Source organism: Myzus persicae, unplaced genomic scaffold (genome assembly GCF_001856785.1).
Source record: "Myzus persicae strain clone G006 unplaced genomic scaffold, MPER_G0061.0, whole genome shotgun sequence".
NCBI lineage: Eukaryota > Metazoa > Arthropoda > Insecta > Hemiptera > Aphididae > Myzus > Myzus persicae.
The window spans coordinates 133,209-150,561 of record NW_019100802.1 but is presented as its reverse complement, the minus strand read 5'-3'; the positions used below and the strand labels follow the sequence as shown (position 1 = coordinate 150,561).

The 17,353-nt window shown below is 28.3% G+C and overlaps 1 protein-coding gene across 7 annotated transcripts in view; it reads right to left on the bottom strand.

Moving 5' to 3' along the window:
- Nucleotides 1-16,692, bottom strand: part of LOC111043114 (glucose transporter type 1) — a 41,526-nt gene extending 24,834 nt beyond the window's left edge. For 6 of the 7 annotated variants that reach the window (XM_022327944.1, XM_022327947.1, XM_022327945.1 and 3 more), the window contains exons 1-2: nt 12,164-12,254; nt 3,260-3,827 (exon numbers count right to left, since the gene is read on the bottom strand). In XM_022327944.1, coding sequence (XP_022183636.1) covers nt 3,260-3,705 — 446 coding nt within the window. In that variant the 5' untranslated portion in view covers nt 3,706-3,827; nt 12,164-12,254. Of the gene's footprint in view, nt 1-3,259; nt 3,828-12,163; nt 12,255-16,405 lie in introns of those variants that run through there. The other variant, XM_022327950.1, reaches the window with a different exon arrangement.
- Between the last annotated feature and the right edge of the window lie 661 nt (nt 16,693-17,353).

Genomic DNA, 17,353 nt, shown 5'->3' with positions numbered 1-17,353 from the left:
ACAAACCAGGTGAGATTAGAAATATTAGAAAAAACTGTTTTAAAAAAAAATGTATCTACATTACATGAAAAACATTTTTAGCAATACAATTTAAATATGTATACAGAGTGATTCACCAAACATGCTCACCTCCATTTTTTCATTTAAATTGATTTCAAACTATGATTTTTAGAATTTTTAGATACACCATGTTTTCAAATTCTAGAGATCTGTTGTACCTATAACTTCTTAAGTAGTGTTATTTGGCAACATAAACTTCTGTTTTTCAAATGAGAACCTTCCCTCTTTATTGTGAACTATTTAGAGGATATTTTTCATTTTAAAATGCTGATGTATCAAATTCAAAATTTGAACGAGTAGTTTTTCAGTTACCTATTAAAATGTTTATATTAAGGATAATAGTCCTTAAAAATGATTGTACAAATATATAATATGTTATATCGGATCTAGTATTTATTATACTTATACTATTTTTATAAATTATTTAAATATTGATAGGTAGATTAACATTAATTACTAGAATTTTCAAATCACCATAGTACCGGATCTTTCAAATAAATAGATCATAGACAATAAACATATTAACCTTAGTACAAAAAGTTAAATAACCCAAAAAGAACTCGCTATAATTTTGATTTTGATACGTTAACATTTTAAGAAAAATTATCCGCTAAATAATTTATTGTATTCATGGGTGGTTGTTGTTTGAAAAACACAAGTTTGTATCTCCAGAAGACACTCCTGTTGTACTAAAAAATCTGAATAATTTGTAAATATGCTGTTTGAGTATATTGTTTAAGAATTCCAAGAACCAGATTTTGAATAACTGTATTATTGAAGAAGAAAAATGGGAAGGGTGTGTATGTTTAGTGAATCGCCCTGTATATTATTTTTTACATTTATTAAACTTAAATAATTAAGTGCTTGTTTCAACAACTTTTTATTTTTAGTATAGTTTGTAAATCATAATATAGACGACTATACAAGTTATGACAAATCTTCATAATATACATAGGAAGTTAACGGAAAAATTCAAGAAATACCTATATTTATACTGTACCCATATTTTAATGTATAATATTAGGCTGAAAAAAATAAAAATAAAAATATCTGGAGAAACAATTATTTGGTGTTTTTGAAAACTATAGACGAATTTCAAATTCCAAGAATGAATTCATAAGTACTTGAAGATTCGTCCAAATGTTTAGATAAAAGTTTTCTTATTTGTTGATTCTGCAAATCAGTCCCTGCAAATAAACAACAAGACTGGCCAAACATGTATGCATGAGTATATTCAATATTGTATATTATTGAGAAGCTTATGAGTTTCGTCTAGTATACATCGTATACGTTACTATAAAATATCGACATCTAGAACGAATTTTTCTGACCAAATTGTTCAAAACTTAGAGAATATTATATATTTATATCCCAATAATGAAATATTTTATTGCTTATTATTTTACTATTTAGGTGGATACCAGTCTCCCAATTTATCTTGCTAGTTTATAAAATGATAGGATATTTAATTATAAATAAAATTAAAATTCATCATATTTTTAAAATTGTCTTATTTGTTAATAATCCTAGCACATAAATTCTGTTTTTAAATATGGAATTTAAAATGCATAGTGTCATAAAAAAGGAAAAAATAAAAAAAATAATAACGATCACAAATAAAAAAAAAAAAATAATATGCCTTAAGTTCGAAGACTCGAGAAACAAACACTACATACCACATCTATTATTAGGATAAAACCTTACAGCCCGACATCCAACCAAAGATCAGCATCATCAACATCTTAAAGGAAATCGAGTTATATAATCTAATATATAAGCATAGACAATAATGTAAGCTATATGCAAATATAATGTAGATTAATAACTAATGACCTAGAGGCAGGAGCCGACGTAACCAAGATCAATAAAAATATAATGAAAAATGTCTGGTCCTCGCTATACACTTTCAAATTACTTCATAATATTTTATTGTTTATCTGTATTTATAAATTACGTTGTTATAGAATATAGGCGTTAGTTCTTATCTAGTATTGAACTACAACTAAATTATTAATTTACCCTTTATTTTCGATTTAGCCCTCTAGGTTTTAAAGTTTTGAAAATTGGACTTCCGCAGAAACGTTGAGTTGTCCATTTCTGTTATACATAAATGCACACCTACACATTTTACATTCATACGTATATGGTCATTGCAGGAGCAGGTTGGGTAGGGATGACCGTTAGGCATTATTATTTATACTAAAATATAATTTTAATAGAAGCGTCACTTTTTGAAAAAGTCTCTGTTTTGAGTGATTTTACTAATGATGTTAGTATTCACCGAATTTAAATACTATCTAGATATTATCTTTAAGTCAGGAGTTGTAATAACAATATGTACTGTTTCAATTGATGGCGGTCATAAGACTAACCTAACCTAACCTCGCGAAATGTCCATCATTCGCCACTCGTTGCATGGAACAAGTCGATCGCAGATGCCTTATTGCCTTGGATAACGAAACCACGCACGCGACATTTATCGAATTGTTTTTTATTGATATCTGATATGGGTCCACTTCTTAGGCTTGAGTTTTACATTTTAGTACCACGTGTGTACATCATAATGGTACAATAGCGCAATAGTATGGCCAGTAGAAGAAGCACCGGCCTAACCTATCGGTATCCAAAGGGGGGGGGGGGTTCGCTTACAGATCACTAGGATAGACTAAAGAACCTATATGGCCATATTATATTGTATATATAATAAGAGAGCAGAACATAATCTGATGCACTCTGATTGGTTAATGTTGTATCACTAGTTAATAATGAACCATCATTTACTGTCCAGAGCACTATCAGCCGTCAGATGCATGAATACAATAATAATTAAAAATTGTCTTATAAATAATATGTTATGATAGGTTCTAATTAATAATTAATACTTTAAAATGTATGGTTAAATTGGATTCATTCTCTTATTTTAATATAGGCTCTCTAGGACAGACTAGTCTGATTATTACTAGCCGATCGGCTGCGTCTATTTCTCTATATTGTTATAATATACACAGTACACAATATAATACATAATATTATGGATCGCTGAGTGTCGCTTCTATTAATATGGTCACATAATAATAATAATACGGATGGGAGTCAATATCATGTAAAATGTATAATATACGATTATAATAGCAGCTTAGTTGGCGTTGTCAAGTAGTCGGCAAGCATGCAACTATGGTGATGGTGCGTAGTAGCTTACCTCACAAGCATCTGCCTGAGCGTGGTCTCGTCGTCACTACCGTCGCTTTGGTCGGCCTTGGTCGAGCCACGCTCGGACGCTTGACGCGACGCGAACTGCCTCGCCACGCCCACATACCGGTCGCTGATCACTTCGCCCTGATCACTGACCAGCACGCCAGCTACCAGGCCGCCGCTACTACCACCGCCGCCGCCGCCGCCGCCGCCGCCCTCACTGCACGGAGGGCTGCTGGAGCTGGTGCTGGTGCTGGTGCTGGTGCTGGTGCTGCTGTGGTTGCTGTGGTTGTTGTTGTTGTTGTTGCTGTTGTTATTGGGCGCACCGCCGCCGCCACCACCACCGCTGTCACCGCGGCTTCCAGCGTCGTTGCCGTCTCCGCCGCCGTTGCCGCAAACACCGCCTCCGCCTCCTCCTCCACAAACTCTGCCGCTGCTGCTCGACACTTTCATACAACGAATCCACGGCGGGCGGTGCCGTCGCACGGCGCTCCACCAGACCGGCCCGCGGCGTGCAGCGGCGATACCACGTGCCGGCTGCTATTACTCCTCACACCAACCGTCGACACCAACACCTGAATAGCCCATATTACATACACATACACCACAAAGCTTTGTATTTACACACACACGGCATGCACTGAATGGTATAAACATATACCTAGTACCTAGTTAACTAATGAGTAATGAGTAACCAATGTGTATGTTATTTGGTGAAATCTTTAGTATATTATTGTGCCAGACCTGCGTGTATATAGTAATGCGTGTAATATTAAACGAGAACTCATTGGAGAAGCGAACGAAAGAAAAAAAAATTGGCCAGACGCCTTTAGCTGTTAACTGTAGCGGCTATAGAATAATATTGCGTGATTCTCTTTTTTGGATACGAAATTGTTTTGTATAAATATGATTGCTTATACTGAGTGTGTATCTTAGGTGATATTCACCGAACAGGATTACTTTATTCGTGGTGACCTGAGGAGGGAGATAAAAAACCAAAACGGCATAGGTAATATAATAAAATCTAATGAATAAGGTTAGAGTATACTTTATATCTATATTAGCCTTGTAGAAGAACTATTATTAATATTCATTACTACCTGGTTTCCAGTAGGTACATGATTAATGTTATAGAATTGTCTTTTTAATGATTTTAATTTTTGCATTCTTATTAAAGCCTAACAATTCTTATTACTATGTATTATATTGTGCGGTTTCTATAACAAATAAGTGTAATCATAAGCCTTAACTCATATTATTAATTACACTAAGTTAGCTGAAGAGAAATCATCTATAGTAACACAAGCGAGTGATGGTCATACATTCGAATGTATGGACTATACTTTATTTTTATACTAAGATAATATTATTATATTAATATACATAATAAGTTATAATAGGTACTTTAGAAATATGATGTATAGACGTATAGTGTAGTTTAATATACGAGTTGATTAGAACTCCAACATACTTGTTTTATTAATAAAACCGATGGTACATTGTATATTGTGTGTATTAGCTGAAATGTTGAATTCAATTATTGAGTACATAATGTTCTATACATTAATTATATATTATAGGTTAACGTAAATTAATGTTATTTTATTAATCTTTATTATACTATATAGGATTATAATTTACAACAATACTATAAATTAACATTGTGACTGTTTCTATGACTACCTGCCAATGAATACGTACGTACCCAAAGAATTATGATTACGTATTAGTTGGCAGTTACGCAGATAAATTATTGGGTGTATTGCAATTGAATAAGTAATGCTCTTCAACAGTTAAAATTATTATTATTTAATTATTCTCGGATGATAGAACATTTTTCGAGGATGAATTCTATGAAAATTTTTTAACTCAAAAAATAGCCCCTACAGTAAGATATAGTCATGAAATCAATTAATACGTATCTACAAATACGTAAATTTTTTAAAATACTGAAGAACAAACAAGTGTTCTGAAATAAATACCCTATTCATTATTATTTTATTTTTATATTTTTATTCTATAGATTTGAAGTATTTGGATCCATATCATATATCATAAGTAGTAGTTCTTCGAAGCATCTACTTATTTATGTCTATAGTATAAAATAAGTAATTACTTATTAGTGGTATTTCAAATTACAAAATGTGTAAATATAGATAATTCTTATTTTACAAAATAATATTATCCATTATTTAAAAAACAACCATTAAAATTACAATTTACTATATCAAAGTGATGTATTATAACTTTTAAGTAAATAATACAAGATCACTAGTTACAACAAAATACCTATAGATACACTTAAAGGCTAAAAGTCTAATTTTAATCGAAGACAATTAAAATAAAAGTTTTTAACGAGAATGATGAAACTATTATAATTAGACTTTAGAGATAATCAATATAGGTTATATATATATATATATTACTGTATTGTGATTTAAAAATCTTTTTTTTTCAATATAGAGAGATCCAAAAAAAACTTTTGTAAATACTAATCTACTTTAGATCGATTTTGGGCCGATTAAAGAATGTATTGGTTTTGAAATTTAATGTATATCGATTACAATAATAACTTTTTAGAGCTGAAGATTTGAAGAAAACATCAAGAAAATATTAATATTTATCTGTATTCTTATAAAATAGAAGTACCTACACAAATATAATAATATACATCTCGAAGTATCGGCAATCACCGATTATTAAGGGGACGAGAATTCAGTGGTTCTATCGATAATAAAGTGGGGAACGTCGCGAAGATTTTTGAGTGGCGCTGCGGCTAAAATGATAGGCTCTCATCGAAGTCGTATAAATCATTGTGTGCCGTCGCCGTCGCAGAAACCCTAACATTTTATGGTCGCTGATGAAAGTCACAGTGATCATGGCCAAGCCCACTGATTCGAACGTCTGAGGTGGACATACTTTTGGAGTTGGAAAAGGCGGTAAGTCACACAAGATCGAGAAATAATGTTACTGGGTGGAATAAATTAATAAATAGTTTACCTGTAGGAAAATTTGCACTTTTTGTTAATCATATATTATACACATTTAGCGGCCACGGGCTATAATCATTTATTCAGTTTATGTTTTTTGTGGTCAAGCTGTCACTATCAAATTTCTACTGAGGGCTGCCTATCAAAATACACATCTTTGCTTCTAAATTAAACGTATCACCATTGCTTTTTTGTAGGTTCATAATACCTGACTACGTCGAACTTTAAATTTATTTTACTTAGCCCATATCTAATAATATAATATAAACTTATTAAATACTTATGTACTATTTGGTGGTATACAATTACAGTTTATAAACAGTGTCGGCATTCGGCTGGGGTGCAAACACATTTTACGCAAATCTGCCTAAATATAATTTTTAAATAATCAGTTTGGTAAAGTATATAGTAAGTAGTTATCAAAAACACATTTGGACAAATATGTCAGTAGATTAGATTGTAATAACATATTTTTTATCTAAAATTAAACCGATCGACCTAGTATGACTTAAAAGCCCTAACTGCAGGAACAGCCCCAGTACCCCTAGTAATTGCACTCAATACTGATTTTGTGTAATAGATTGGGTAATCACTTGGACCTGGTTGGTGGATTAATCTATATATTTAATTGAGTCGATTCGGATTTTAATATCGATTCCAGTGTGAAAGCGAAAGAATCGGTATATCCACTGTAAAATTCACCGAATTAGGTATGAAGAAATTCGTCCCAATCTGTTGATTGGACAATCGACATTTTTTATTTAAAATTTTGCTTTGATTTTTTCTTTCAATACTCAATTCTAAATAATAATATCGAATGTCAATTCCCAATATTATCCATTGATTTTTAGTTCTAAAAACAAAAATTGATTATAGGCACTGATCCAAAATTTTGGCAGAATTTTGATCAACTCATGATTGTTTTCGGTATCGATATTTTTAAGAATATTTACTGATCCCAATTCTGTTGGAATCATTCAAAAAAAGGTAGGCAAGCGAGTCACAAGTCTGCCGTAGGCGCATCAGGAGTCGAGTAGGTCACTATTACAGGGTATTACATAGCCATTTATGAAATGGACATTATTACCCTCGTGTGACCCATAACCCCTATAGTAATTTACTGGAATGAGTATTAAGTATATAATATAAATACGCTTACAATTATTCAAAACTGTATAAAGCTTAAAAAAAATAGAAATCTCCAGGCTACAGGTAATGAAGCAAATGAATATTAAAAATCGATTTCCAACATTACCTATATTTTATGTCAAAAGAGTTATTTTAATATTTGTTAAGTTTGTGAATACAACTTAAAGCTTTCATAAAAATCAACCCCATATGTTCGGAAATATTTCTTGAAATAGCTCTCCGTTTTAAATATATAGAAGATTGTAAGTAGGTAAATATATTACATAATATTTATTAGGTTATTACATAACATTATATAAGGTATTTTTAGTTGTAAAATCATCGGCAACATAGACATATAATTTAGGTCAGATATCATAGATATACAAATTATGATTAATGATACATTACTTTGCAGATTTAAATGATAAGTGATAACACAACCACTTTTCATTTGTGTAACTTCACAGTAAAAAATAATTTTACTAAACAATAAGACTTATTTATTAATTTGATACCATATGTATCCATCAAAATAACTTCTATTCAAAATAATAAAAATAATTTTTGATTAATCCAAAGTAATTCTTAATAGATTAATTTGCATGATTACAAACCTAATATTAAAAAGTTAATACACGATCAATAATTTTTTATATTTATGAGGAAATATTCAAGCGGTTAAAATGTTTAAAAAAAGTAGTATTTTTCTACGAGTACTAGCGATAATTTGTTAATGGTACTTAATCACGCTTGAATAATAATACAACAGATATACGAATACAGAATAACATAAAATTATGTACCTATATAATAAATGTATTTGAATATTTCCCATTTGTTTTTGTTTAATACATGTATACAATAGCGTTTCATACTCTTATTACCATAGATTGTGATCTATAGATTATTTTAAAGAAACATTGAATTTATGTCATGAAATTTAAATCATTTTTGTTTTATTGAATATTTGAATGCAATATAGCATAAATATTTAAAATCAAGGATAAAGATTATATTATAGATATTTTATAACATCATAGGTGACAATGGAAGAAAAGACAATAGATGAGTAAACAGTTACACCAGTCTAATATTCTACCAACATTTGTACCAACATTTGTTCTACCAACATTTTATAACAATTGTTAATTTATATAGACTAGACACTAGACGTTCCAAATAACGATGAACGGAAAAAAAACTTTTATGTATCTAGTACTCTGTATTCTGTCTTCATATATATATTTTTAAAAACACTGTTGCTAAATAACTTTTAGAAATTACTTTAATATTTTATTAAGTCCTTAATAATTTGTATAAAAACTATTTTAAAACTGTATATGTTATTCAAATAGTTTGCATACAATTATCGCTAGTATACTTAATGTAAATATTTTATACAAATACTTAAGCTTAATAAAATAAAAAATTAGAACAATGCATGGATTTTAAATAAGAAAAATATTTTATTGTAAAAATAATTTTAAGAGTAAAATAAGTTAAGAGTAGTGGTATTCAATTACAACTTATACTGATTATATTATCAGGTGAATCTTAATTAAGTGTTTATAAACTGTAAACATTAACATTTAATGTAACATTTTAAAATGCTCAGTGCTCACTCAACATTAACACAACTGAACTAAATTTTTACATTTGTTTTATTATTTACTATAGCTTTACTGCACAACTGCACTTTAAAATAGAACCAAATATATTTACAGAACTATTATGTGGTATTTATATTTTATTTAAAAATACGTCTCTCGAAAGTATTTAGCTTAGAAGAAGTGTATGGTAAATTTTAAATTTCAAAATGTATTAAAAATTATAAACTATAATTTACCATGTAAATATTTATGTTCAATTATATTTTATCTAATATTGGTATTAGGTAAAAATATATAGGTACTAAAAAATATAAATATCGATTTAATGTTAATATATTTATAGAGTAAACATTCAAATAAACGAAGAAAAATGTATTTTCATAAGTTACATAAGTATTCTAATGGCGTGTGAAAAGGGTCACTAAGTTTCCTAATAGGTCACCGAAACTACCGAATAATTATAATGAAACAAAGTGGTTTTCAACATGATCGACGGAGCATGATAGAAGGAAATTATCGCTAGCACGTTATTTAAGTCCCCTCTCTCACTTATCCTTCGACAATTTAGATGGAAAATTATAATAATTAACTCGACCATCGTTCCTATAAATATGGCCTTAGCTCATAAGGGCAAAGGGGTAGTTATTCTATTTTTATTTTATGGTAAAACATAGTCCTACTACTAAACCAATTATTTTAAGATTATAAATCAAATTTTACTTTTAAATTAAATACAGAGTTAAAATATGATTTTTTATATTTTTAATTCTTAGATTAGGCTGATCAATGATCATTCTTCGTCTTTGTACAACTTAATGCTCGTTATACTACGACAAACTAAGTTTTACATAATTTTATAAAATGGATTACATATAGGTAAGTGGAAAATACTGTCTACTGTCCCAATAAAATGATATGGGACTTATAAAACTTTAAATGAGTATTTAAATATTTAACTATGCTTATTATTTATTTAAAAATTAGTTTAATATTTAAAGATCAACATTTTCAAAAAATTATTTTACTCTATGGTAAGAAATTACAAATACAAAATGTTGTTTTAAAAAAAGGAAAAACCTAAAAAATGGATATGACAATAATGAATAAAAATACAACAAAATAGATAAGTTTATACTTGGACTGAAAAAATAAAGATTGAACTTAAAAATGTTCATAAATAACCACCGGAACCTCGTAATATAATGTATAATAGGTACTTCTATAGAAGTGAATCCTTTTTTTAATGTGATAATTGTGTGTGCAGTTACTATTAAGAATTCAATAAATTGAATCGGCTGATAAAGTTATTAAATAATTGTATTTACTTAATTTAAAATCAAATCAAAACCCATAAAACAAAAGACGTTCACTCACGTTTACGATTGACATAAAACCTTGGTGGAAGTCACGAACATACATAAAATGCAATCGTTGTACATAAATAGGCGGTAAAGAATAGTGGTGCCGTTGTGACGAGCAGAAAAATAATTTAAGTCGAACAGGTGGAAAGGAAAGAACTAAATAATTCGGGCTAAAGAGTGAGAAGCATGCGAAATATAAACTGTCAGAGGAGCCTTAAACTTGTCTATGATTAATGTAATATATAGGTCCCTGCTTAGAACAGTGCATGTGTACCATGCAGGTATATATGTTTGTTCCAACTCACCCCCTAGCCTAGCACGTAACCACTATCACACGAACACAAAACAAGGGTCATAATATACTCAATGCAATAATGTATATGAAACATATTATAATATATGATGTGATATATATCGTACATGTACATGAACACAACATGTCTAGAGGTATTATTACTGACCCTGTTATTGATATCCTCCGAATACGGTATGTCGGTATAGTTTAACATAACATTACTGAATTCAGATAATCGATACAATTGTTGGTATTGAAAATTATTAACTTCATTCAAAAAATGTTGTTTATAAAATCTAAAAATATGCGCAACATTTCATATTGCTAACTTTATGTTTGTTGTATAAGTACTACCTATGTTTCTTAAAATGATGAGCTCAGAATCAAAATTTTCCCTCTCATATGGACACAATATATCGATTTCAGGGTGCATAAAAAATGCTTAACGTCATTGACATCTATATGATATTTCAACATTAAATTATTTTTTTAAATCTAGGTTTATTTTAATACAATGTTTTACTTAGTGTGCTATATCTACAAACGGTCTACGATTGCGAAATAATTATTTATAACGAAAACAATGTCTAAGGTTAGATTTGATGAGTGTGTAGACGGCACGTTTTTAAAATTAAAATAATTCTGCAAGATTCATAAAAAAAAAACTTATTTCCTGCAAAGTGTGTTGTACTGTCTTATGTAGGCGCACGCTCAATCGCTACGTAAATAATAATAATAATAATAATAATAATAATAATAATCGTAAGCAATAACTTTCTTTGATATTTATAATTCTTTTGTTATGAAATTGGTATGTTGATAATACCACTAAAATCTTTTGTTTCTTAAATGAAAACTAAATTTTTATTTCCATTATCTGCAGAAACAAAATAATTGCATGAAATGTTGACGACGTTGACGTATAAAATATTATTATTTTACTTTTATCATCTAATTTTTAAACATTTAAAATATAAATCCATTCAATATAATTATACGTAGGTATTTAGAAATACATTTTATTTAGTATATTTAGTTTCAGATTTTAAAATTAAAAACCAACCGTTTTAGTTCTAAAAAAGGCAGTTAAAATGTTTAGAATTTCATGCTTTTTGAATTATCCACATATTTTTGAAATAATGATAATTTTTATTGTTAAATGGACCACTCTGTATAAATGTACATAATAGTTCTGCGTAGTTAAATGTATAATATTATATTGACACTATAACCGATAGTAGGTATTAATACCGGCCGCTCCTATGAGGATATTCAACCACGAATAATAATTATAATTTATACACGTATATACGATAATATATAGCAAAATTAATGATGGTCGATGAATTATATAACCTATGTATATATTTACTAATATTACTATTAACTTTTAAAACGTTTATGTTTTATTTACAATTATAAGTATATATTATACATGTATAATATAGAAATATAAGAATAAATATATAATACACACGTTATAATATAAAAATTTAATTTTTAACAATTCAAAATGTAACTTACCTCGACCCCAAACAGATATTTGTTCATTTTTTATTCTTATCTCTTTGCTGTTTAGGATTTAAGTGTTGATAATGATAGGTACTTTCTGAAACACACAAATAACATAAAATATAAAAACTTATTTCGATATATCAAAGCGTGTAAATATTACTTTTGACTGTTTACTTAAATAATATGATATTAATACATATATTACAATGAAAATCAACTCAAGTAATGCACGTATGTAAATAATAATAATTTACAGACAAATTATAAAAATGTTGAGTCACCTAGTCTTTGATATTTTTCACAATTTCAGCCATACCATTTGGCATGTAATAAATCATTTAGATACATAATTATAGTAATAGCTCGCATAATTCAACCAAATATTTGTTAATGAGAGATAATATTTAAAACAAAAGTGTGTAAAAATTATAGAATTAGATAAACAAAAATGTCCAATATATAATCTATACAAAATTTAGTTGAGGGATTCAGTGATATTTTTTCTCTTCAAATTACGAACACATGCAATCTTGAATATGGTACGAGTACAATTCCTAACTGTATATTGATTAAATAAAAATATATTGTTATATACTATATGCAATAAATTCACATATTTCAACTCCAAAACATATTAGTAAATATTCAGCTGGATCACCTTGGATTGAAATGGGGTTTCAAGAGGTGAAAGGGAGTTAAAAATTGTAATAATTTCAAATTGTTATCCCTTTCGTACACACATACCACATATGCTCAATAGAACTCACGATATTTAAACATCAACTCTATTTTTTTTTTACAGTTTGAGTAGACTATTTTTTTAATAACATAATTGGTATAAACAGTTTTTTCTAATTATAAAGTTGACAAAGGTAGAGTAATTTTAAATTTACGAATAATATGTTTTCAACAAAATTTTAACCATGTTAATTTTATACTCGACATATTTTCGATATTGTTAAATTACTCTAACTCAAATAACACGTGAATAAATAGTAGTTAAATAACAAAATCTAAATAAATTTGGAAAGAATTAGTTTTTATAATTTTCAATACCTACTTTAAGTTAAATTATTTTTTATCTTATCTCTGAAGTATAAATAATAATATTAAAGTAAATAACGAGAACAAAAAACAAATATGACATGTTATAACTGTATATTAGATTTTTTTTATTATTATAAAATGCATTATTCGTAAATTTCAACTAACTAACTTCGCTAACTTATAAGTAAAAAATTTTTTGAATGCAAAATAAATATATTATTTTATTCATTAATTTAGCAAACACTAATTGGTCAAGTCAAAGAAGCGATTATTTACCGTTGATTAATAACTTCTTGTATCAGCACATTAATGAAGATGGCAATTTTTTAAATGATAGGATGCATAATAATGATGTGCATATCAATTACAGATCTTCTCATTAGTGGAAGCGCATGTGCGTCCATAACAGTAAAAGGGTTAGGTCCACAGAAATCGGTTTAATATAGTTTAACGCATTGTAAAAAACCGTTAATATTAATTACGTGTAACCTATTACATCTGCCAATGAACAGTATTTGAGAGATTCATTTATTCAATCATAAATCTTTATGACAACATTTCTCATATATATATATATATATAACTACAATTGAACACGTTTTGAACTTTTAATGTCAAATAAACATGCAATTCTAAGATATAAAGCGGTTACTAAAAATTGAGAGATGAAATATACTAAGTGATAACCTATGGCGTAGTTCTTCAATGCTAATTTGTTAATTTTTTTTCCCAAAAGTTATGAATATATATATACATGTAAGTATGTTAAATTGGTAACCACAATACTAAATATGTAATGTTATATTTTATCCATTTAAAAAATATCTATTATTTGCATGTTATCTTATAACTTATAAGTAATTTGTGAAAATAGCAAAGTACATTTTTTTACTATCTACTTAGTTATTCAAATTGGCCTGAAATTTACTTGGGGTTTTTTTTAGAAAAATACTTGAAAAAATATCCAAAAATTAAAAAGGCTTCCGAAAAGTACAAACTATAATATTACTTAATCTATGAACTATGTGGTAAAATAAAACAATTATTTCAAGAGAAGCGGTATAAATTTTTTGACATTATAAGGTTTTTACTGTGGTAACCTACTTATAGTAGAAATTAACGTATCTGTCAATAATAACTATTACGTCGATTTGAAAAAAAGAATTTACTGTCATCAAAAGCCACTTTCCAACTTTTCAACAGGCAAAAATTTTAAAATTAAAAGTTCGATGCAGGCAGCAGGCGCAATACAAGTTTTTTTTATGCACGACAGTTTATTTTCAGATCAAAATAACAGGAATGAATACACTTTTTAAAAATAACTCGATTAACTACCTATTTGTTTAGTTGTATTTTTTTTTTTTAAACTTTGTTGAAATAGTTACTAGTTAGTCTCTGTAGCTGTAGGTAAATACAATTAAAATTTTCAAACTACACTAGCTCAATAATATGAAACCAGCCTTGATTTAAATTTTATGATCTTGATGTGAACTTCAGTGGATGTATAATTGAAAGAAGTGTACAAATATAGAAAATAGATTTTGAGTTGAATGGTATTCACATAACCAATACTTAGTAGAATATCACGTTTATACACTATTTTTTTGAGAAAGGTGTATTGATCATTTCTCACGTAAAAGGCTGAAGGAATTTCCAAAACATATAAATATCCATAGGTTTGAAAATACGACAACAATTATTTTCATTATGTACCACATAGTTATTTAAAATGTCATTAAAAACGTTGTAATGGAATAATGTGACTGATTCTTTGTTTTAATATTTTATAGGTATATTATAATTTTCAAAACAATGATATATTTTTGGACCCTATAAAACAGAAAATGTCGTATAAAAATTGTTGAGCTCTATTTTATAAAACTGTTGTTATGTTGTTTAAACTTGATTAAAAGAATTTAATATTTTTAAAATAAATAAAGTATTTAAAATAATAACATTATAAAAATGAGTAAGTCATCGAAATAAGTGAAATAATAATCGTTTAGATATTTTAGTATATTAATATTATACATACTCCATAATATGCACATAAGAAATCGTTACATTTAAGGTATCTAGGTATGTAGATATTATATATTCAACAAAAAATAAATTTGTTTTCTTACAACTTCTTGTTTGCGTGATCATTAATCTACCAACGTGCGCACGATATTATGCGACACGCAAGACGCTGCAATTTCAAATAATGTGTGGAGTATTATACGTCTTAACTATTATAATAAATATAGAGATATAGAGATTCAATTAAAACAAAACAGTAGATATATTTTGTAATTGTTACAAATTGTTACCAATTACAATGTACTGTTACCGTATACACTATAAAGGCTTTATATTATATATAAAAATGTGTTGTCATAAATCATAATAATAATGCAAATTATTATTATAATCACTATACACATTTCACGTCTACGCATGCCATTAATAATTTATATTTATTATAAAAATTAAATCTAAATAGAATAGATTTTTTTTGTTTAAAGGATATTTTCAATTTAATTATTTTATGGTTATTATAGAATATTGGTATATATTGTAACATGTTAATTGTATACGTTGTACATTTATGTATCTTTAGAAGATGTTATCACTTCGAAGAGCTTTTATTATAATATACCATATTATACGTAGTACTAGTTATAAGCTACTTTATGATATGAAAAAATGTAACCATCGTGAACTTCAAATAAATGTAAGTAATACATTTTATATTATATTTACATGATACTGATTATGTCTTTTTTTCTGACACTTATCGATAACTTCTGAGTAAGATTTAAAGTACCTAAAACTGACTGTTTTTCATAGTTCATACATTAGGTACTACATAATATTAAAGCGAAATCAACCGGAACACGTTTTTAGTATTCAAATACATATTATTATAAATACAGTCGTATTTATATTTTAATAATTTGCACCCTACAATCAAACAAACCTCTTCTTTCTTGAAAAATAACATGTACATCAATAGGTATTTGTTTTATATAAAAGTAAAATATAATAATTGTGAAACCTTGATGACAGCTGAAAATTTATCCGAATAATTATCATATTTTTACTTTCTCAAGGCTATGGTGAATTGGTGAATAGTTTTTGCTCTTGTATCGATAATGTAGGATATTATATTATAACCATTATTAAAAATTTGCAAATTTATCAGACAAAAGTTGTTATTACCGGGAATGGAATAAGTTTTTCAGCGCACACACCACTGTCGTGTCGAATAAGACACGCCGAAATGCGTTCGAATGTTTTACCGATCGCAGAATCGAAAAATTATAGTTCTACCATCACTGAGTACCGATCGAACCGACAGCGGACTGGTGTTCAACTGACACGCGTACAAACTAAACGCGTGGCGATCCGTTCCATTACTAAAACTACGTACTAACAAGTGAGTGGTAAGTGGTGAGCGGCGGGTGAGCCTAGCCGCCACGGCTATGTCCTACTCCCAACTTGATTACGTTCCTACTGCAGAGTAGTATGTACCGAGTAGTGCAGAGTAGTGAGTACTGAATACGTTTACTAGACAATCACTACTAAAGTTGTGATAGTGAGTATAGCGACGATCGCATTACGATTTGATAATAGTCTCGGCAAAACTCGCCAAAAACCGGTTGGTATTGTACCGGACGTGCTACGGTTGACCTGCAATACGACATAACGTCAACCGAACGGTTTGTCCCATTATGGCAATACCAAATATAATAATATAATATAATATGTATGTGTAACATAAAACAATTGATAATTTTACGTTCTCGATTTTTTATCAAATAAGTATGGTAATCGGAATGGAAAAAATATGAACTTTGAAAACTTCAAGAGTTCGCGGTGAAAAAAAAAGTAATAGAGAGGGCAAATATAAGATAGCTAAAAAGTACGATGTAAGTTCCATAAGAATATTACAACTTAAGTATTAAAAAGGGCTACTATTTATGAAACGGACCACTAAAACATTGTATAGGTAAGTACTTGAAAAAAATTTAAACACTGCTTTAAAGTATAATTTGGTACCTATAAATTAATAATTATAATAAAATATATAATTACATCAGCTAGCTTCTTAATTTTATTTCGGTTTTTGTGATCAATTATTGGCAACAATAACAATATTTTTATTTT